The sequence below is a fragment of the Pseudonaja textilis genome, chromosome 3, assembly GCF_049901715.1.
Source record: "Pseudonaja textilis isolate UNSWEBS1 chromosome 3, rPseTex1.2, whole genome shotgun sequence".
Classification (NCBI taxonomy): domain Eukaryota; kingdom Metazoa; phylum Chordata; class Lepidosauria; order Squamata; family Elapidae; genus Pseudonaja; species Pseudonaja textilis.
The window spans coordinates 8,271,012-8,292,505 of record NC_141992.1 but is presented as its reverse complement, the minus strand read 5'-3'; the positions used below and the strand labels follow the sequence as shown (position 1 = coordinate 8,292,505).

The window sequence follows — 21,494 nt, the reverse complement described above, 5'->3', positions numbered from 1 at the left end:
AATGGCTTGGTGGGCATGGCAGGGGAAGGATACTGCAAAATCTCCATTCCTTCCTCACCCCACTAACCTGCTTTCCAGCTCTGTTCTCCTTTGCAGGGCAACCAAAGGAGACCCAGCCAATCAGCTAGGACTCGGGAGGCAGTGTGTAGATGGGGGCGGGGCCAGTCAGAGGTGGTATTCCGAACTACTCAAAATTTCCGCTACCGGTTCTCCGAACTACTCAAAATTTCTGCTACCGGTTCTCCGAACTACTCAAAATTTCTCCTACTGGTTCTCCGAACTACTCAAAATTTCTCCTACTGGTTCTCTGAACTACTCAAAATTTCCGCTACCGGTTCTCTGAACTACTCAAAATTTCTGCTACCAGTTCTCCGAACTAGTCAAAATTTCTCCTACTGGTTCTCCGAACTACTCAAAATTTCCACTACCGGTTCTCCGAACTACTCAAAATTTCTCCTACCGGTTCTCCGAACTACTCAAAATTTCTCCTACTGGTTCTCCGAACTACTCAAAATTTCTCCTACTGGTTCTCCGAACTACTCAAAATTTCCGCTACCGGTTCTCCGAACTACTCAAAATTTCCGCTACCGGTTCTCCGAACTACTCAAAATTTCTGCTACTGGTTCCCCGAACTACTCAAAATTTCCACTACCAGTTCTCCGAACTACTCAAAATTTCCGCTACCAGTTCTCCGAACTACTCAAAATTTCCGCTACCGGTTCTCCGAACTACTCAAAATTTCCGCTACCAGTTCTCCGAACTACTCAAAATTTCTGCTACTGGTTCTGCAGAACTGGTCAGAACCTGCTGAATACCACCTCTGGTATGGAGCCTTCTTAGAACAGTTGAAAGGACTGTGTTATAGACTGGAGATATGTAGATGATGTTGAGAGAGGTCTGTTCAATTTTGACATAGATAGATCTCACAAAATTGAACAGACCTCTTTCAACGGAGCGGGGCGGGGGATACAATATCATCTATCTCCAGTCTACAACACAGTCCTTTCAGCAGTTCCAAGAAGGCTCCACACCCATTTGCACCACTTAGGTGGCCCTGAGGACACAGATGAACCTCCAAGTGGCTTCCCTGACCCCCTAAAAGGATGCAAATGACCAGCTATCTACAAGGAATATAAATCCTTCCATTCCTCACCATCCAGTCAGGGCTGAAGAAGCTTCTTGGAGGAGAAGGGAAACGGTTTCAAAGAAAAACCAGAAAGCCCAGTTGCCTCTTGAAGACCTTTGGGACAACTACCATGACCTGGAGGACCGAGAATCTCCACAGGCATTTTGCTTAGTGACTATTCAACATTATAACAGATACCCAAAAGGTACTTATGACCTGGTTCTGGGGCTCTGATGGTGGCACAAACACACACACATAAACAAACAGACACAAGAATGTGCTTGCACACACACACACACATACACACACACACAACTACCTGATGGTCACATTACTGCATTTTGGCACTTGGCAACAGGCTTCATCACTGGAGACTTTCAAGAAGAGATTGGACTGCCGTTTGTCAGAAATGGTGTGGGGCAGGAGTCCCCAAACTTGGCAACTTTAAGACTTGTGCACTTCAATTCCCAGAATTCCATGCTGGCTGGAGAATTCTTGGTTGTTAATGGCTGTTAAGCAACCGCTTATAAGTCGAGGACTTTGATTGGAGGCCCTGATATTTGTATCTTGGTGAACTTATTTTTGTTGTTGCTGTTGTTGTTCCCCTCTTCTACTTACTGTAGGTGATTCTGAGCAGGAAGTGATGTTGAAAACCAAGATGGCGAAAGCCACCGTAGGCGGGTTGAGTCCCACCAAAGAATACACTCTGCAGATCTACATCCTGAACGGCTCCCGGGAGGCCCTGTTTGTCAAGAGGAAATTTGTGAGTAAGTGTGATTTCTGCTTCCTTTTGGTCCGTGTAGTTTACTATTAGCCAGGCTTGCTTTGCAGTTGTTGAGTGCTTGTCATGGGGTCCCTGACGAGCTTGGTTGTTTTCATGCGAACGTTTCATTACCCAACTAGGGAACATCATCAGTACTAGAAGGGACTGGGGTTTGCGAGGAGGAGAAGAAAGAAGATTGTGGGGTCCTTGGTGCTCTCTGAGCTTGGTTCTTTTCTGGCAGACATTTCATTACACAACTTTATCAGTGCTAGAAGGGAGTAGGGTTTCTGAGGAAGAGGAGGAGGAGGAAGAGGAGGAGGAGGACTGTGGGGTCCATGGTGGTCTTTAACCTTGGTTGTTGTCTTGCAGATGTTTCATTACCCAACTAAGTAACGTCATCAATGCTAGAAGGGAATGGGGTTTTCAGGGAGGAGGAGGAGGAGAACAGGAGGAAGAGGAAGATTGTGGGGTCCTTGGTGCTCTCTGAGCTTGGTTCTTTTCTTACAGGTGTTTCATTACCCGAACTAGGCAACATCATCAGTGCTAGAAGTGAAGGATATTTGTTGGGGTAGAGGGAGGAGGAGGAGGAGGAGGTGGAAGAGGAGGAGGAGGAGGAGGAGGAGGAGGAGGAGGAGGAGGAGGAGGAAGAGGAGGAGGAAGGAGGAGGAGGAGGAGGTGGAAGAGGAGGAGGAAGAGGAGGAGGAAGAGGAAGAGGAGGAGGAGGACTGTGAGTTTCTTGGTGTTCTCTGAGCTTGGTTCTTTTCTTGCAGACATTTCATGACCCAACTAGGGAACATCATCCGTGCTAGAAGGGATCAGGGTTGGATTAACACTGTTCATATAAACTAGCATCTTGCTCTGTCAGTGATGGTTGGGTTGTTCTCGGCGGTGTTCCTCTATCAGGCTGTCGTTTACAGCCAAGAAACTACCAAGAACACTCACACCAACACCGACAGGGTAAGTCATTGCCTCCATCTAATTTGTTTGATTCTCTGGACTGTCTTCATTTTCACGTCGTTTCGGCTGTCACAGTTGAAGAACTGAAAAACCACTCCCAGGCCAGAAGCCACAGGAAGCATCCAACCAGTATCCCAGAGAAGGGAGGGATCCTACCAGTGGAAATCACTTCTCCTACTCCGGGTGAAACTTCAACTTTGATAGGTATGAACGGGGGTGACGGGAGGGGGAATACGGGCAAGTGAGTTGAGCTCCTAAAGATAAAGAACCAGTAGGTGGTATTCTAGCGATTCGGTCCGGTTTTGCTGAGCCAGTAGCAGCGATGAGCAGTGGAGACCAAACTGGTTTTCTTGGCCGCTCGGCTGTTGGGCCCACCTGCCCACCTGGGCTCCCATACTCGCTTTTATCTTCTGCTTTTGAAGCGCAGCTGCTTTGCGCGGCACAGAAAAGTGCCACGCGGCAGCAGCTGAAACGACTGAGAGAAGGCAGGCTTGTAGGAGGGGAGTCCAAATGCCTCTTGCGCCTGTGCAAAGTGTGTGTTTGGTGTGCACATGCATGCAAACTATGTGCATACGTTCAAAGTGTGCCCACCAAACCCCGCCCACCGAACCGGCGGTAAAAGCTCTTGAATACCACCACTGTAAAAAAAACCCTGTCATTTCAGCCTCATTCCTGATGATTACAGGTAGTCCTGGACTGGCAACCATTTGTTTAGTGACTGTTCAAAGTTACAATAGCACTGAGAAAAGTCACTTATGACTGTTTTTCACACTGCTACCGCTCCCCCGCGTAGCCCAAAATTCTTTTTGCTAAGTGAGACACTGGTTAAGTAAGTTTTGCCCCATGTTACAACCTTTCTTACCACAGTTGTTAACTTGAATCACTGTGATTATTAAATCAGTGACATGGTTGTAAAATGAATCTGACTCCCCCATTGATTTTGATCGTCAGAAGGTCGCAAAAGGCGACTGTGACCATCATAAATATGAGCAAGTTATCAAGCATCTGAATTCTGATCACGTGATCATGGGGATATGCAAACAGGTGTAAGCATGAAAAAAGTTCTTCTGTCACTTTTTTCAGTGCTGTTGTAACTTTGAATGGTCACTAAATGAACTATTGTAAGTCGAGGACTACCTGTATAAGTGTTGGAATTCATTGTTGGGATGTACAGGTAATCTTCGACTTACAACAGTTCAAACTTACAACAGCACTAATAAAGGTGACTTATGACCATTTTTAACACTTACAACCTTTGTAGCATTCCTGTGATCATGTGATCAAAATTCAGATGATTAGCAACCGTTTTTTTGTGTCCCGGAGTGATGTGATCTTCTGATGAGCAAACCCAGTGGGGCATCCAAATTCATTTAATGACTGAGTTACTAACTTAACAACCTCAGTGATTCACTTAACAACTGTGGCAAGAAAGGTTGTAAAATGGGGCAAAACTCAGTTAACAAATGTCTCACTTAACAACAGAAATGTTGGGCTCAATTCTGGTCGTAAGACAAGGACTACCTGTATTTCTATGCAACAACTACAGTAGTTTTCAGCCAGTAGATGGCAGTGTTTATAAGTTTGGATCTACTTTATGCTCCTTTTTTCTAAGTCAAGATTCCTGTTTCCTGTTACAGTTAACCAGCTCAGCAGTAAAGCACATGGTGACTGTACTCTTTGTTTGCTCTGAACAGAACAGAATTCCTAACAATCAGGATTCCTGCCTTGAGAAGGTAGTGGACTAGAACAGGGGTATCAAACACACCCAGTAGGTTGGATTCAGATAACAGATAATCAGAGTTGGGAGGGACCTTATAGATCATCGAATCCAACCCTCTGCCCAAGCGGGAGACCCTACACCATTCGGCCTGTGATGTGGCTGCATCTGGTCCATGAGGTCATCCTGGAAAATGTAAGAGGTCGGCCCATATCGCTTCAGCCCTGTCTACCCGCGTTGCTTTGGCTTGGTTTATCTGCCCTATCTACCCAGTGAGAAGAGGAAACATGCCAGCAGTTTGGGGAGTGGTGTCAAGCTGTCCATGCCTACCCAGTTGGCCACATCCACCCAGTCAGCCACACCCACCCATCCCCCTCCTCCTCGAGGTCAACCATAGCCCTGATGCGGCCCTCCATGAAATTGAGTTTGACATCCTTGGACTAGAAGACTTCCAAAGCCCCTTCCGGCCCTATGACTCCATGATTCCGAGGTTGAATCTCTTTGAATAAAGGTGTAGGCTCGCGACTAACGATCCTTCTCTTGATGATTTATAATATAGGAAGAGTTGATCCAGGGAAGAAAAGGCAAAACACCCCGCTTTTTAAGCCTGATGACTATATGCTCAATGCTGAGCCAACGTTAACGCTGCCAACCTTACCGAGCGTAATAGAGTTTGAAGAGGATTATCTAGCCCGAAGGAAAACGAGTAGCGACAGCTTCAGGAAAGGTGAGATATCTTTCACAGAGACTCTGCCACTCTTTCTGCAAAGTTTCATAGCCTTTTTGGCTGCTTGGTTATCATCAAAAAAAGCTCTGATTCTCCTTTTTTTTTAGTAATTTTTTTTTCATAAACATTTTGAATATAGTGTGTTGTCAGGGGATATCATTTACAGAAAAGCAAAGAAAGAACAAAAAGAAATATTAACATATATACTAACTAGCTGGATACCCATGCTTTGCTACGAAACTATGTAGTTGTGCTTAGTTTTGGGGGAGGAAAATAAGGGGAAAAATTGTGCCTCTGCCTACCAGCGTCCATCGGTATTCATCTGGCTAGCGTCCTGTCAGTGTGTGAGAGAGTTGAGGGCTGTTTAGAAACTGAAACAGTATTTGCCGTGTGAGCAAGAAGGAGACAGCAAGGAGCCTGGGTGTGGCTTAGCTCAAATGTTCTGTACTAAAGCTGGTTGGTACTGTGAAACTAAAACGGAAACTCCTCTCCTCTGCTTGCGTTTTGCATTTGGAACAGATTTCTTTTCAGGTAGGGAGGGGGAGTAGAACTCCTTAGCATCAAAGCATGTTAATAATAATATACGAAATACTAACGCTCTGATGGTCACTTTGAAAAATCCTTTCTTAGTGAGCCCCTAGAAGCCAAGAGGAACATATGTGCCAAATTTCAAGTTTGTAGGCTTTATGGTTCTGGAGATTATGTGATGATGCATGAGTGGTATTTCGCTTTTATACATATAGGTAACAATAATAATAATGATGTAACAGACTAGCTTTGACTAGATTTCTCTTCATGTTACTTATTTGTAATTCTCTTGGTTATATTGGCATATTTATAATTATAAACCATCTTTATATTTAATTCATACAAAGCAGCAATCTTTCTTCATGTAATTTCTACCACTTATCTCTAACCACTCGTAAAATCTATTCCATGTTAAGTAGTATTCTATGTCTTCTTTGTCCTTTATTTTTAATGTCAATCTATCCATCTCTGCACAGTCGTATATTTTCCGAATTACATCCTCATCTGAAGGAGTGTTCTCATTTTTCCAATATTGTGCAAATACAATCCTTGCTGCTGTCAATCCATGCAAAACTAGAAACTCCCAAAAAACACCCTTTATCATAGCCCTCCAGCATTATACCCAACAAAAATATTTCTGGTTTTAGATCTATATGTTGTTTGATCAACTTTTCCAACCATGTATGTATTTTTGTCCAATATTTTGTTGCTTTCATGCAAGTCCACCACATACGATAACAAGACCTCATCTTATGTTTCAAGTTTATCCATTCTTTTGCCCATGTAAGTACAGATGCCTGATAATATAGCTCCCAATCTGATAGTCCAAAACCCAGTGGTGCAGGGGTGGGATTCTACCAGTTTGCACCTATTCGCTAGAACTGGTTGTTAACATTCTAAGCAGTTCGGAGAACCGGTTGTTAGACTGGTCTAATCCTGTAAGGAAGGCAGGAAGGAAACATTCTGGTGTTGCTTACAGAAGCTGCCTCTCATTAACCCTTATTACATTCTTGGCAGGACTAGACTTCCTGTCTCAGAAACCTCTCTGGAGTTTTCTTTCCCTCTTTAGCTGGTACTTTGCTTGTGTGAAGTAACCATTCAAAGTTACAATGGCACTGAAAAAAGAGACTTATGACCGTTTTTCACACTTAAGACTGTTGCAGCATCCCCACAGTCATGAGAAGCCAGGCGAGGAGATGCGTGCCTCGATGTGAGTGATGTTGAGTTGGCCACGCCCAGCCAATAACATGACCACCAAGCCACGTACACCCAGTCACATGATCACCAAGTCACGCCCACCAACTAAGCCCACAGAACCGGTTGTTAAAAAATTTGAATCCCAACTCTGCAGTGGTGGGATTCAGCCAGTCCGCGCCAGTTCGAGAGAACCAGTTGTTAAATTTCTAAGCAGTTTGGTGAACTGGCAGTTGGAAGAAATCATTAGGGTGGAGAACCGGTTGTTAAATTATTTGAATCCCACCACTGCCAAAAACCCCATTCTTTTTAGATTCCTGTAACATTTTCAGTTTTATTCTTGCTTTTTTCCCTTGCCAGCTATACTTCAAGATGGTTCTGCTTAGTTCTTTAAAATATTTTTTTCTCTATTTTTATCAGTATCGTTTGAATAAAAAAAAGTAGTTTCGTTAGTATATTCCTTTTTATAGCGGCCATTCTCCCTATCAAAGATAATTGTGGAGGAAAAAAGGCTATGGTTCTCCTAATCGCCTTATCATTTTATCATGCATCGGGTTATATCATAAGTCATTACCATTAGAGAATCTGTGTTTCAATTACATATGTTTTTCATGGCGAAGATTCGGGTTGGAAGAAGAATAGAATAGCAATAGTATGTGTATCGTATATTTCTGGTGGCAGAGGGCTCAGGTTTTAAAAACGAGACACGGTGACATCTATGCAAAGCTCTTCCAGTAAGTGCATCTTAATTCCTTGGTCGAGGTGCCGATTTTAACTTTATGATATATGACAACTGAGGTGGTGGAAAAAGACCAATGTCCCACATTAGAGACAATGAGATGCGCACAAATGTGAAAGGCACATTTCATGATGAGATCTGACCTGGAGAGATCAGGGAGGTATTTTAGCCTGAAGAGACAGCGGATACATGTTAATTTCGCATGACCGGAAGTTGTTCGCTTCTAGGGATAACACAGGGCGGGGATAGATTGGCACCCTGATGGAATGCGGGCAGGATTGTGTTTCCAAAAAGACTGGAGAATAGGGGTGTCAAACTTGATTTCATTGAGGGCTTCATCAGGGGTTGTGATTGACCTCAGAGAGCTGGAGGCGGTATGTGTGGAACATGGCCGAGGTGGGCGTGGACACGGTGGACGTCACACGAGACTCCTAGTGGGGGGGATACCTGTGGTAGCCAAGTGCTAAGACAGGACTTTCCTCAGACCGTCCCTCCCTCATTATAATCTCCTTCCTTCCTTCCTTCCTTCCTTCCTTCCTTCCTTCCTTCCTTCCTTCCTTCCTTCCTTCCTTCCTTCCTTCCTTCCTTCCTTCCTTTTCTTCTTTTTCCTTCTCCTTTCTTCTTCCTTCCCCTCTTTCCTTCTTTGTCCTCCCTTGCTCTCTTCCCATCCTTTCTTGTTCTTCATCTTTCCTCTTTCCCTTTCTCCTTTCCTGTCCCTTCTTGCATGCTCAAATGCAAAAGGGAAAACATTTCTCCTTTTGTTTTGCTTTTAGTTTGTTTTTGATAGCCCTCTGCCAACAAAAATGGGACAATCCCCTCCCCCCCAGTCGTTTGCTATTTCCAGGCCAGCCCCATGGGCCAGATCTAAGGCTCCTATGGGCCGAATCCAGCCCACAGGGCTTGAGTTTGACACCCCTGCTGTAGAAACAAATATGGCTGGTTTAATGGATCCAGTTAAATAGTGTAGGAAGAAAAATCCAGTTCCAAGCTGGGAATAAAATGGAGGCTGCTTTAGGAAGGACGTTTATTGATGAGTGGAACCAACAATCATAGCGTGTGGGTTCTGGGACAACTGACCAACTGGTTGAACGAGTGGATGGATCTTTATAGGTTTCTGTGGCTTTGAAGTTTGAACCGTTCTTGGGATTGTGCAATGAAGGGGGGCTTGTGGGTCTCTTGCTATTTCAATAGTGGTGGATTAATCCTATTATGTTCTTAAAGGTCACATCCTGTCCTTCTTAATCCCATCAACTAGAGCTGAAGGTGCCTTGTTTGTGAATAGATTGGCCTGGATTTCTCAATGGGCACAAAATCTCCATTCATCTCTAAAGGCTTCAGGCATCTACTGGGGGCTGTTTTTACTATGCAGGAAACCGGGTCTGCTTTCTGCCTTTAAGAACATGTTTTCTCTATTTCTCCTTTGGGGAAATGTAATATTATGCCTCTTTTGATATTCCCTTAAATATTTCATTCTCTAGGAGTGTGTGTGGGGTGGGAGCTTCCCACAATTGGCAGCTGTTTTAATGAGTCCATGCATCCCAGCAATTGTGTCCTTCCCAGGCTCACCTGGAAGCCTAAAATATTGCTAATCATCCTTCAGAAAGAAAAAAGAGTGGTGCTGTGGCCAGCTCTCGCCTCATAATCAGGAGGCTGTGAGTTCGATCCTAGGTGGAGGCAGATATTCCTCTCGCTGGGCACAATGAGAATATATCTGCCGAACAAAACTCTGCATTGGTGACAGGAAGGGCAACCAGCCAGTAAACACTTAGCTCCATTCAGTTGCCCAGATTCCACCCTGCAAGGGATTATGGGTTCATTAAAAGGAGATGATGATCCTTCAAAAAGAAAAAAAAAATGCATGTTTTGAGGTCCACCTTTTTTCTAATTACTCAAGCCAGGAGTTTTTACAGATGGGGAAAATCAAAATGGTGGGTGCAATTGGGCAATCGAAGCCCCCGTTCTTTTATAATGTCAACCACATTATAAAAAGGCAATTTTGACCCTCTGGTCAAAACACATTATCCCATCCCAAAGCCTTTTCTTTCTTAAAGAGAAGACAACAGAAACGGATTGCATATTGAAGCCAGCAAATGTTTCAGTTCACGTGGTCCTTGATTTACAGCCATTTGATTGTTCAAAGTTACAGCAGCACTCCTTCCCCCTCCCCTCCCCTTTCCTCTTCCCTTTCCATTCCTCCTCTTACTTTCCTTCCTCCTCCTCTCTTCTTTTTCCCTTTCTCCCCCTCCTCTCTTCCCTTTTCCTTCCTTCCTTCCTCCTCTTCTCTTCTTTTTCCCTTTCTCCTCCTCCTCTCTTCCCTTTTCCTTCCTTCCTTCCTCCTCTTCCTCCTCTTCCTTTTCCCTTCCTCCTCCTCTCTTCTTTTTCTCCTTTTTCTCCTCCTCTTTTTCTGCTTTTCCTCTTCCTCTTCTTCCTTTTCCTTTCCTTCTCCTCTCTTCTTTTCCTCTTCCTCCTCTCTTCCTTTTTCCTTCCTTCCTTCCTCCTCTCTCCTTTTCCCTTCCTCCTCCTCTCTCTTCTTTTCCCTTTCTCCTCCTTCTCCTCTCTTCTTCCTTTCTCCCCTCCTTTCTTTCCTTCCTTCCTCCTCTTCCTTTTCCTTCCTCCTCCTCCTCTCTTCTTTCCTCTCCCTCCTTCCTCTTCCTTCCTCCTCCTCCTCCTCCTCCTCCTCCTCCTCCTCCTCCTCCTCCTCCTCCTCCTCCTCCTCCTCCTCCTCCTCCCCATTTCTGCTTGTCTTCATAGTTTCCCATTTCCATTGTGATACTTCTGCTGCGACTGATATTATCCTGCTGGTGGATGGATCTTGGAGTATCGGACGCAACAATTTTGGACTCATTCGAGAATTCCTGGCATCTTTGCTGGCACCTTTCAATATTGCTGAAGATAAGATCAGAGTAGGTGAGTAGCTTTTTTTTTTTTTTTTTGCAGCCATCAAATTCAGGAATTATTCAGTTTTGGAAAAAACAATGTTTTCTACCAATCCAAGAAAGCAGCAACATTTATCATTATGGCAGAGACTCTTTGATCTCTTAAAATCATTTCTTTCATTGTTTCGATAGTAGTGAATTCACTGGTAATTGCAACTCAAGAAAATGTTGCGACAATAGAAAAAGTCCAGACTTAGAAGACACAGCTTTTCAAAGAATTCAGGAACAATTCTTATTGCTGTTTTACATCCTCCAGGGATAGCCCAGTTTGCTTGCTTTTTTAAAAAAAAAAATAATTGAAATGTTTAATGATCATTACTAAAATCTCAATTTAAAAAAAAGGAAAAAGAAAAAGACAGAAAGTACATGCAAAGGAAAAAAAAAGTTATTTTAGTGACATTTTAATAATCATACTAAAAGTAATGCAAACTAAACCAGAAGGAAAACAATATAGAAAAAAAAGAAACAAGTAGAAGAAATATTTTAATAATCAAATAATAATAGTATTGAAATTTTCAAAAAACAAAGTAAAAACTAATACAAACTAGATTAGAGAAGGAAAAGTGCAGGGAAAAAAAACGCAAGGAAAAAAGAAAACAGAAGAATTTTAATAATAATTTTATTTCTTTTCTTTATAAAGAAACTAATACAAACTAAAGCAGAAAAACTGCAGAAAGTGCAGGAAAAAAGAAAAGAAAATGGTTTTACTGGATTTTTTAAACAAACTTAGCAAAAATGAATACAAACTATATTTAAAAAAAAGAAAAGACAAGAAAAGGGCAGAAATTGCAGCAAAATGAAAGAAGAAAGAAGTAGAAAAAAGAGTGGAAAACCCCAGTTTTCTTTCTCACCGCTTCTCCTTGTCATTTCTGCCAGGTTTGTCCCAATACAGCAGTGACCCACGGACAGAATGGGATCTGAATACGTATTCCACCTGGGAACAGGTGTCCAAAGCCATTCGGAATTTGCGCTACAAAGGAGGGAACACTTTTACAGGTGAATGAATGAATGAATGAATGAATCAATCAATCAATCAATCAATCAATCAATCAATCAATGAGTTCTTTATTGGCCAAGTGTGATTAGACACACAAGGAATTTGTCTTCGGTGCATATGTTTTCAGTGTACTTAAAAAGAAAATACATTCGTCAAGAATCATCAGGTACAACACTTAATGATAGTCATAGGGTACAAAAAGGCAATTAAATCATATTAGGAAATAGCCAATACAGAGGTGGTATTCAGCAGGTTCTGACCAGTTCTGAAGAACCGGTAGCAGAAATTTTGAGTAGTTTGGAGAATTGGCAAATATTGCCTCTGACTGGCCCCTCCCCCTTCTATTCTCTGTCTCCCATTGAGTCCCAGCTGATCGGTTGAGTCTTCTTTTGTTGCCCTGCACAGGACAACTGAGCTGGAAAGCAGGTTAGTAGGGTGGGGAGGGAATGGGTATTTTGCAGTATTCTTCCCCTGCCATGCCCACCAAGTGACAACCACCAAGCAACGGAACCAGTAGTAAAATTTTTTGAATCCCACCGCTGTTCTAAGGGCATGCTTTGCGCATGTGTGCAGGGCTCAAAGACCGCCTGCTGCATCAATGCTGGTGAGCTGTGCTGGTTTTTTTTAGCTCAGCTGAGGTGCGGCCATCTGCTCTGTCACGTGAATCAGCTGAGGTAAAAAAACAAGGGAATATAGGAGAGGTAATGGCGGTGGCAGGTGGGTGGGCCCAGCCAGAGGTTGTCAAGCCTGAAATTGACCTATGTGTAGCCATTTTAGTTAGGCTTAGTATATATTCTTTTCTTACTTTCTCTGTGGCAGTCATGGGGGGGGGGAGGGTTTCGGGCTTGCCACATTCCTAAGGAGTGGAGATAAAGAGAGTTGTTTTGGCTAGGTGGTTCTTCTTCCTGTGGGAAAACAAGCTGTCCGTGCTTAGGCCCCTTGAAGCAGAGATTTATGACATCAAACAATGTTGAATTACTTCTATTGGGGAATGTGACTTTTGGGGGTTGTTTCTAACTTCTAATATTGTGGGGTAATTCTGGGTTGTGTCAGATTCAGAATTACCATGGACTTCACCAATTTGATGCTTTCCTAAATAAAAGAAATTGTCTTGGAAGATGGACTTTGTTCTTTTCTTTTTTAAAATGGATTTCATCACTTGGAAACCTGACATTATTCTGGTATTTGCCAGTTTTCCAAACTACTCAAAATTTCCACTACTGGTACAGCAGAACCAGTTCGAACTGGCTGAATATTACCTCTGAACTGTTGCAGTGTCCTGGAATCATGTATTCGCCTTTTGTGACCTTCTGACGAAGAAAGTCAATGGGAAAGCTAGATTCACTTAACAACCAGGTTACTGATATAACGACTGCAGCGATTCACTTAACAACTGTGTCAAGAAAGGTGTCAAAGTGGGGCAAAACTCACTTAACAAATGTCTCTCCTAATGATGGAAATTTTGGGCTCAGTTGTGGTCATAAGTTGAGGACTCCCCTGTAGAACATTTTGCAATGTTTGTCATCCTTTACGGAAAGAGGCCAGGCGTGAAACGCCACTTTGGCTCAGATTTAAGGAAAGGGAGAAATCAAGACCTGAATGACATCTCGTTCCTTTTCTCTGGACCTTTCTAACTATTATTTTTTCCTTTTCTCTTTTTTCCCCCATCCAAGGATTGGCGCTTACACACGTCCTAGAGCACAACCTGAAAGAAGAAGTGGGTGCGAGGCCTGAAGCTTCTAAACTCCTCATCCTTTTGACCGATGGCAAATCTCAGGATGATGCCAGCCCACCTGCCCAGACTTTGAAGAATATGGGAATCAAGATATTCGCTGTGGGTGAGTCCCCCAGACCAGTGGCCACCAACCAGTGGGCCAGGGACCACTGGTGGTCTGCGAGAAAATTTGGGTGGTCTGCAGAGAAATATCACCTCCAAAGCACCCCCTGAAGCAATTAATCCAGGCTGCGCGGGAACACAAGGCTGTGACACCCACATAGCCTGTGGAACACAAGGCTTGCATCGCTTGCATTGTGAACAACACGAGGTAGTGAGGGGAGGGGGGAAAGGGTGGAGGGGGGAACTTTCCCCATGTACCCCAGCTGGCCCCCGGGCTGCTTCTTTCTTCTTCTGCTTTTGGCTGCACGCAAGGAAAGCAGCAGAAGTCTTTCTTTCTCTCCCCCAAACTCCACCAGAAATGAGTCTTTGGGACCCTGCAAGGCCTCCTGCTCCAAGAGGCTGCGCAGGTGTGATAAGTCTCACAAAGACTCATTTCTGGTGGAGTTTGGGGGAGAGAAAGAAAGACTTCTGCTGCTTCTGCTGCTTTCCTTGCATGAAGTCAAAAGTCTCTCTCTCTCTCTCTCCCCCTGAGAATGGAGCTGGAGATGGTATCCTGTGATCCCAAATAAAGAATGATCGATTGGTAGGAAAACGGGGTGGGTTAGACTTTTGGGAGGATTTTCCCAGGGTCTCTGGTCTGCGGGATTTAAAATTATGATTTTGGTGGTCCCTAAGGTCCAAAGGTTTGACGACCCCTGCCCCAGACCCAAGTCAGTGTAGGGAATTCTGGGAGTTGAAGTCCACTCCTCTTCACCTCTTCAAAACCCTCTCTGTCTCATGTCAATACCTGATCTGACCACGAGATGGCGGTGTCTCTCCACTCAAGCTGAAATCATTTGCAAACTAAACAATTATTCTGTTCCAAGAGCCTTTCCCCAGTGTCCTGCTAAGAAATAATTTGGACTACAGGTTCCATTATCCCTGGCTGCCTTGGCCGTGATGAATGTTGACTGGACTGATGTGCACTGTAGTCTTTTGTATCTGAAAGGCACCTGGATAGGTATAAATATTGAGGGGCTTCACGTACATCGAATTCTACTAAATGTCACTGAAGTAGGTTTTTGTGTTAGATTTACGCATTCTGAGGGACTGAGTGGGGTTGTTTATGGGTAGGGGAATCTTTCATGGCAGGTGTTTTGACTCAGGCAGGCTATCTCATTGTGCCACAACAGTGTTTGTTAGCCAGAACACAACATGCTATGAGAAGGCAGGAGCTGTGCTTTGTTTAAATGTGTTGTTCGTGGAGGAGTCACCCAAACAGTGCCATCCATAATCAAGAGGGATATTTCTTGGAGAATTCTGTAGCACAAAATATCTCCCAGGGAAAAGAGTTCTAAAGGAGACAGAAGAGAAGGAGAGGAGGGGGGGGAGAAGGATAAGGGATGAGAAGAAGACAAAGAGAAAAGAGAAGAGGGAAGAAGAAGGAGAAGAGGGGGAGGAGGAGGAGGAGGGGAGAAAGAGGTGGAGAAGTAGAAGGACAAGGGCAAAGAAAAAGTGAATGAAGAAGAGGGGGAGGAGGATGGAGAGGGGAAGGAAGAAGAGGAGGAAGGAAGATGGAGATAGGGAAAAGGAGGAGGAGGAGAGGACAGAAGGAAGGAGAAGGGACAAAGTGAAGAAAAAGGAGAAGAAAAAGGAGAAGATGAAGGAAGAGGAGGAGCTGATGGGGAGAAGAACAAGGAAAGGAAATGGAGATAAGGAGGAGGAGGACAAGGAGAAGGGGAAGAACCAGAGGAGGAGGAAAAGGGAAAGGAAGGAAAATGGAGAAGAAGGCGAAGAGGAGAAGGAGTAGAAAAGAGAAGGAATTGAAGAAAGTAGAATAACAACTAAACACACTGGACAAGAATGTTATTTTATTTTATTTTTTGCAAAAGAAAAAGAAAGCCCAAAGAGAGAAAATGGGGATCAAATGGAGAGGCCTTCTAGTAAAAGCATGGCTGGCGGGATGATTTGAGGGGTCCTTGGTGCTGTCTGAGCTTGGCTTGTTTTGTTCCAGATGTTTCATTATGCAAATTAGGTAACATCAGTGCTAGCCATGGTTGGACGGTTCCAATAGATGATTGATTAGAACCCCAAACCAGGATATCCCTTACATTTGGGGTATTACCAGTGGATATTATTTCTGCAAACCCACCACAGAAAAGTAGCAAATGGCAGCATTCATGGGAAGGAGGCAGCCATCTTGCCTTTTTGACAGCGGATGATGCTGGTGGCAAGACTCCCAGAGTCTTTATTTATTCCCAGAACTTTTAAATCTGTTATCTTCCCTCTTAGCCAATGCATCCCATCAAAACGGCCCTTCTAGATGTTTGAAAGATGCTTTTCCAAAAGGCCACTGGATTTTCTTGTTCCTCGCCCCTCTCAAGAAAACTTGGTTTCAGAAGAACTTGAAGAAGCTTCTTGGATGAGGATCGAAGCGTCTTCAAGGGGGAAAAAAATCAAGAAACCCCAGTTGCCTTTTGGAAAAGCAACTTTGGGACAACCACGACCCGGATGATTGAGGAATAGAAATAAGAGGGGAATAACAATATACATATTTTAATATAACAAGATCTATGCAATAGTAAGAGAGAAGTCTAGAAATTAAATGATGGTAGTATTATTAAATAATATGAAATAATAAAAATAAAATGTAATAACTAATGAGTTACAAGATTATGTTTACCTGTACTAAATGAATGGTACCCAGGTATCACACTATTCACGCTTTGATATGTATAAGTAATATAAAATAAAAAACTTGACAAAAAAGAGAGAATCTTCGTAGACATCCTGCTAGATGGTTTTTCGCAGGCTTCACACTTTTCATCCATGTTACCTCCAGATCCTCATGTTTCCTCTTTGTTTCAGGGATAAAAAACGCTGATGAAACAGAGCTGCGCCAAGTGGCCTCCGAACCCCTTGAGATGACCGTCTACAATGTGGTGGATTTTCCTCTGCTCCGTTCTCTGGTCAGCCGGCTCACATGGCTCTTATGTGCTTGGATCAAGGAGAAGAACCAGAAGAATATAGGTGATACCAAAAAGGAGAATATTTGTAGCTCGGGGTTGAACATGGGGACCACGGTGCTCTCTGAAGTTGGTGGTTTTCTTGCAGCTTTTCATTACTCAACTAGGTAACATCGTCAGTGCTAGATGAGTAGATGATGTTACCTAATCTGGGTAATGAAACTCTGCAAGAAAACCACCAGGCACCAAGGACCTCTCTGAGGTGAGGCTGACCCCATTTCTGCTGACTCACTCAACTGGCACCAGAGGCGCCAAGATGGTGGATGGGGCTATGATGAGGCATATAAAAAGGGGTGGGGCTTAGCCATACATTTACAAACCTCCCCATCCCGAGAATGCCATGTCAGTGTCAGGGTTCCGACCGATGCCCTCATAAAATCAGGAGCCTCAAACAAAGTTTCAAAGAAAAATCCAGTTGTTTATTAGGAGCGCCATGTCGATGCGGACCAAGCGAAGCCAGTTCTAACTTCACTCAGTTCGCGCCTTGCTTCTGACCCTGGTTCCCCCTCCCTGCAAAGTGTGCCGTTGGTTACATTTCCCAACGAAGCAAATTTGTGGGTTGTAGAAGTCACTCCCTCTGGCCATTGTGGGTCTCCGTGGAGATGGCCTTGACTTCAGGCCCGGATAGGATCAGTGGTGGGTTTCCATTTTTTTTTTCTACTGGTTCATGTGTGCCTAATGCACGCTTTGTGTACATGCGCAAACACCTCAAAGATCGCCCTCTGAGTCAGCGCTGGTGAGCTGAGCTGTTTTTTACCTCAGCTGAGCCGTGGCATGTGGTCAGCTGAGGTAAAAAACAAGGGAATATAGGAGAGGTAACAGTGGGGGTGGGCGTGCGGGCCCAGCCAGAGGTGGTATTTGCTGGTTCTCTGAACTACTCAAAATTCCCACCATCGGTACGTCAGAACAAGTCCAAACTGGCTGAATACCATTTTTGCCTAGGATGTGTTTTGTTTTGACTGAGGTGCGAATTCCTCGATGCAGCTGCGTGGCGCGATTCCTCCATCCTCTTGCATAAGGCAACCTGGGAGCAAATCAGGAAAGCTTTGTGAGTTGACAGTCAGCCTCTTATGCAGAAATGCAATCCACATATTTTTAATATTTAGATACTTTAGGGATGAATGGGGTTTTTCATCGCCGGAACATTTTTTTCTTCAATAATAAGATTCATTTTTCTCAGAAAACTTCATTTCCTGCACCAAAATGGGAATCGTTTTGCATTTTGCAGCCCTACGAACAATTCTTGGCGCAGGAGATGTGAATCAAATTCTACCATGAAGAGAGAAAATAAAGACAGCGCATCGTTTACATTAAGTTGTTTTTCATTGGGATAAACGATGCCATTCTTAACCAATATTTTAGCCTCACTTCAAGCTATGATTTATTCATAGCCCTAACTATAAACAGATCCAGCCACCTTGCTTTAGTGCTTTGATTTTTTTAAAATGTATGTTAGATTTTATTCTTCCACTGTTTTAATCTCTGACTAAGAGCTTAGCTTTGAAAAGCCAAATTTGTCAACTCATCTAACCAGCTTTACCGTAGGCATATCCAGAATGTTTTGAACCACTTCAAATTAAAAAATGTCTTGTGCTAAGTGTCAAATCTTTTTTTATGAGATCACTCCAATCATTTGAGTGCTCTATCAAGCTTGAAATAGTTTAAACGTTCCCAAAAATGGCCCAAGGAATCCACTGTAGATGGAAAAAGACAGTTTAGAACACAAGAAAACAAATTGTAGTCTTGAAAGAATGCATTTCATATTCAGGGCAAAACAATTTTTTTGGGATTCGCTTTGAGATAAGAGAATAAAAGAGTTGGATGTGGCCTTGAAGTTTTTCCAGTCTAACCCAGTGCTCAAACAGGGGGGGACCTTAAACCATTTCAAACACTGTCTTTTCTTGAAAGTCTCCAGTGATGTAGCACTAACAACTTCTGGAGGCAAGTTGTTCCACTGGTTAATTGTTCTCACCGTTCAACAATTTTCTCCTTAGTTCTAGGTTAGTTCTTTCCTTGATTAGTTTCCATCCTTCTTGTCTTTTGGAGAATAGCTCGACTCCCTCTTCTTTGTGGCAGCCCCTGAGATATTGGAAGACTGCTATCATGTCACCCCTGGTCCTTCTCTTCATTAGACTAGCCAGTTCCTGCAACCATAAAGCACGCCCATAGAGTACAGGTGAATTGGGGCAGTGGATAAGTTCAGCAAAATGAACACGTAAGTGAATTCATCCAGTTTTCCCCAACCCCAAATAAAACGGTACCCATCGCTTGGGTGTTGCAGGGGATCCAATGAAAACCATGTCAGCGAAATCCGGAGTCCACTTGAGCCCAACCAATCTCCTCTTAAAAGAAGTTACTTCCAGAAGTATGCACCTCATCTGGAACCCACCACTCATAACACCCCAGAGATACAGAGTGGTCTATTACCCATCGCGAGGTGGAATTCCCAAGGAGGTAGGTCTATGTTTTGGTTGATGTCTTAAGCTGACCCATCCGGAGGGATATTGAATGATCAGTCATGTGTCACCTAGATCAATTTCCTCACTTCCCTTTTTGCTAGTAATCCTCTTCTTACGGGGGTCCTTTGATGCTCTCTGAGCTTGGTGGTTTTCTTGCAGATTTTTCATGCTGGCACTGACAACGTTACTTAGTTTGGTAATGAAATGTACACCAAGTACACCCAGGACCTCACAGTCCTCCTCCTCCTCCTGATCCTCCTCCTCCTGCCCCCCTTCTCCTAATATCCTACTCTTCCACTTCACAAACAGCTCTCCTGTCTAGTACTGATGATGTTACCTGGTTTGGTAATGAAATGTCTGCAAGAAAACCACCAAGCATGAAGCACATCAAGAACCTCACAGTCCTCCTCCTCATTCGCCTTCTCCTTCTCCTGATCCTCCTCCTCCTCCCCCTCCCCTTCTACTCTTCCACTCCACAAATAGCTTCTTCTCCACAAACAACTTCTAGTACTGATGTTGTTACCTAGTTTGGTAATGAAATGTCTGTAAGAAAACCATCAAGCTCAGAGAAAATCAAGGACCCCACAGTCCTCCTCCTCCTCCTCTCCACATAGCCCTCCCTTCTAGTACTAATGATGTTACCTAGTTTGATAAGGAAACATCTGTAAGAAAACCACGAAGCTCAGACAGCATCAAGAACTCCATAGTTCAACCCTGAGCTACAAATGTTCTCTTCTATCAATCCTCTTTTTGTCTTTCCTTCAATTTTTTACACCATTTGTGGACTTCTCAAAGGAGCCATGTGCCCAAAGAACGATAGTCTAAGCCTGGTTATTTGTACCTGGAGTGAGAACTCTGGTTGACTTGTTCTAGGATCCATGTTTTTTTATTTTCTTGGCTATCCATGTTATCCTCGGGCATCGTCTTCAGAATCAAAGCTATTTAAAGTTAAATAATAATTTGTTGGGCCACCACTACAAGGAGATTTGAGGACTGGGTTTTCACTCAGAGTGGTTGGGCTGTAATCTTGAATATTTTCATGAGAAGAATCCTCCACTCCTCTACTCTCAACAGAATACCTTATGCCACCAGACTTGAAATTTTAGGCTTAGACAACCTAGAACTACATTGCCTTTGGTCCGACCTAAGCGTAGTACATAAAATTATCTATTGCAATGTCCTACCCATCAATGACTACTTCAACTTCAACCACAACAATACACAAGCACACAACAGATACAAACTTAAGGTAAACCACCCAAACTCAATTGCAGGAAATATGACTTCAGCAAGAGAGTGGTCAATGTCTGGAATACTCTACCTGACTCTGTGGTTTCTTCCCCAAACCCCAAAAACTTTAACCTCAGACTGTCTACTGTTGACCTCACCCTGTTCCTAAGAGGGCATGCATAAGTGCACCAACGTGCCTACCGTCCCTGTCCTAATGCCCCCTTTTATTCCTATCCGTTTCATGTATTCATAATCATGTTCATACTTATACCTGTTATCTAATACATGCTTGACAAATTAAACAAGATGTAAATATAAAACAATCAATCAAATAATTTTCAGGTTGCTCTGGATGGAGCCACCTCGAGTGTGGAGCTTCTTAATCTGACACCACAGACGGAATATCTGGTTTCGGTCTTCCCTGTTTATGAGAATGCTGTAGGTGACGGTCTCAGGGGCATCAGTTCAACACGTAAGTCGTGAGGTTTCCAATGTCTTTACAATAGCAAGCAAAAGGAAAAACAAAAACGCCATCACAATCCTAGGTTGCATCAACAGAGGGATAGTATCAGGATCATTAAGAACTGTGGTGGCATAGTGGTCAGAATGCAGTATTGCAGGCTAATTTCTGCCGACTGCCAGCAGTTCAATCCTGACCAGCGCAAGATTGACTCAGCCTTCCATCCTTCCAAAGTCGGTAAAATGAGGACCCAGATTGTTGGGGGCAATAGGCTGATTCTGTAAAACTGCTTAGAGAAGGCTGTAAAGCACCGTGAAGCGGTATATAAGTCTAAGTGCTATTGCCATTGCTATCATGAGGAGTGACACTACTGCACTGGTAAGACCACACTTGGAATACTGAGTCCAATTCTCAAATCTCACAGCTTCAACCTCAAACTGTCTCCTGTGGACCTCACCCCATTCTTAAGAGGTCCTTAAAGGGGCCGTGCATAAACGCACCAGTCCCTGTCTTACTGTCCCCATTTATCTAGATTTACTTCCTTTGTTCATGTTTATCTTCATACCTACACTTGTTTATCTTGTACATGTTTGACAAACAAAATAAAATAAACAAAATAAAATACACAAATGAAATGAATTCTGGTCAACACGATACAAAAAAGATGTTGAGGCTCTAGAACGAGTGCAGAGAAGAGCAACAAAGATGGTTAGGGTACAATGAATGATTGAGGGAACTAGTTATGCCTCGTCTAACGAAAAGAAGGACCAGGGGGTGATGAGATACTATCTTCCAGTATTTGAGGGGCTGTCACAGAGA

General features: G+C 43.5%; 2 protein-coding genes across 2 annotated transcripts in view; one reads left to right on the top strand and one right to left on the bottom strand.

Moving 5' to 3' along the window:
• The window catches only part of COL20A1 (collagen type XX alpha 1 chain), a 173,169-nt gene that overhangs the window by 21,556 nt on the left and 130,119 nt on the right, over positions 1-21,494 (top strand). Inside the window, exons 4-12 of the mRNA XM_087928872.1 lie at positions 1,750-1,893; positions 2,922-3,050; positions 5,123-5,290; positions 10,503-10,658; positions 11,564-11,683; positions 13,358-13,522; positions 16,369-16,530; positions 18,808-18,980; positions 20,558-20,687. Of these exons, the coding sequence (XP_087784998.1) occupies positions 1,750-1,893; positions 2,922-3,050; positions 5,123-5,290; positions 10,503-10,658; positions 11,564-11,683; positions 13,358-13,522; positions 16,369-16,530; positions 18,808-18,980; positions 20,558-20,687 (1,347 nt within the window). The remainder of the gene's footprint in view (positions 1-1,749; positions 1,894-2,921; positions 3,051-5,122; positions 5,291-10,502; positions 10,659-11,563; positions 11,684-13,357; positions 13,523-16,368; positions 16,531-18,807; positions 18,981-20,557; positions 20,688-21,494) is intronic.
• Positions 1-21,494, bottom strand: part of NKAIN4 (sodium/potassium transporting ATPase interacting 4) — a 354,886-nt gene that overhangs the window by 286,711 nt on the left and 46,681 nt on the right. The gene's annotated exons all lie outside the window — the stretch shown is intronic.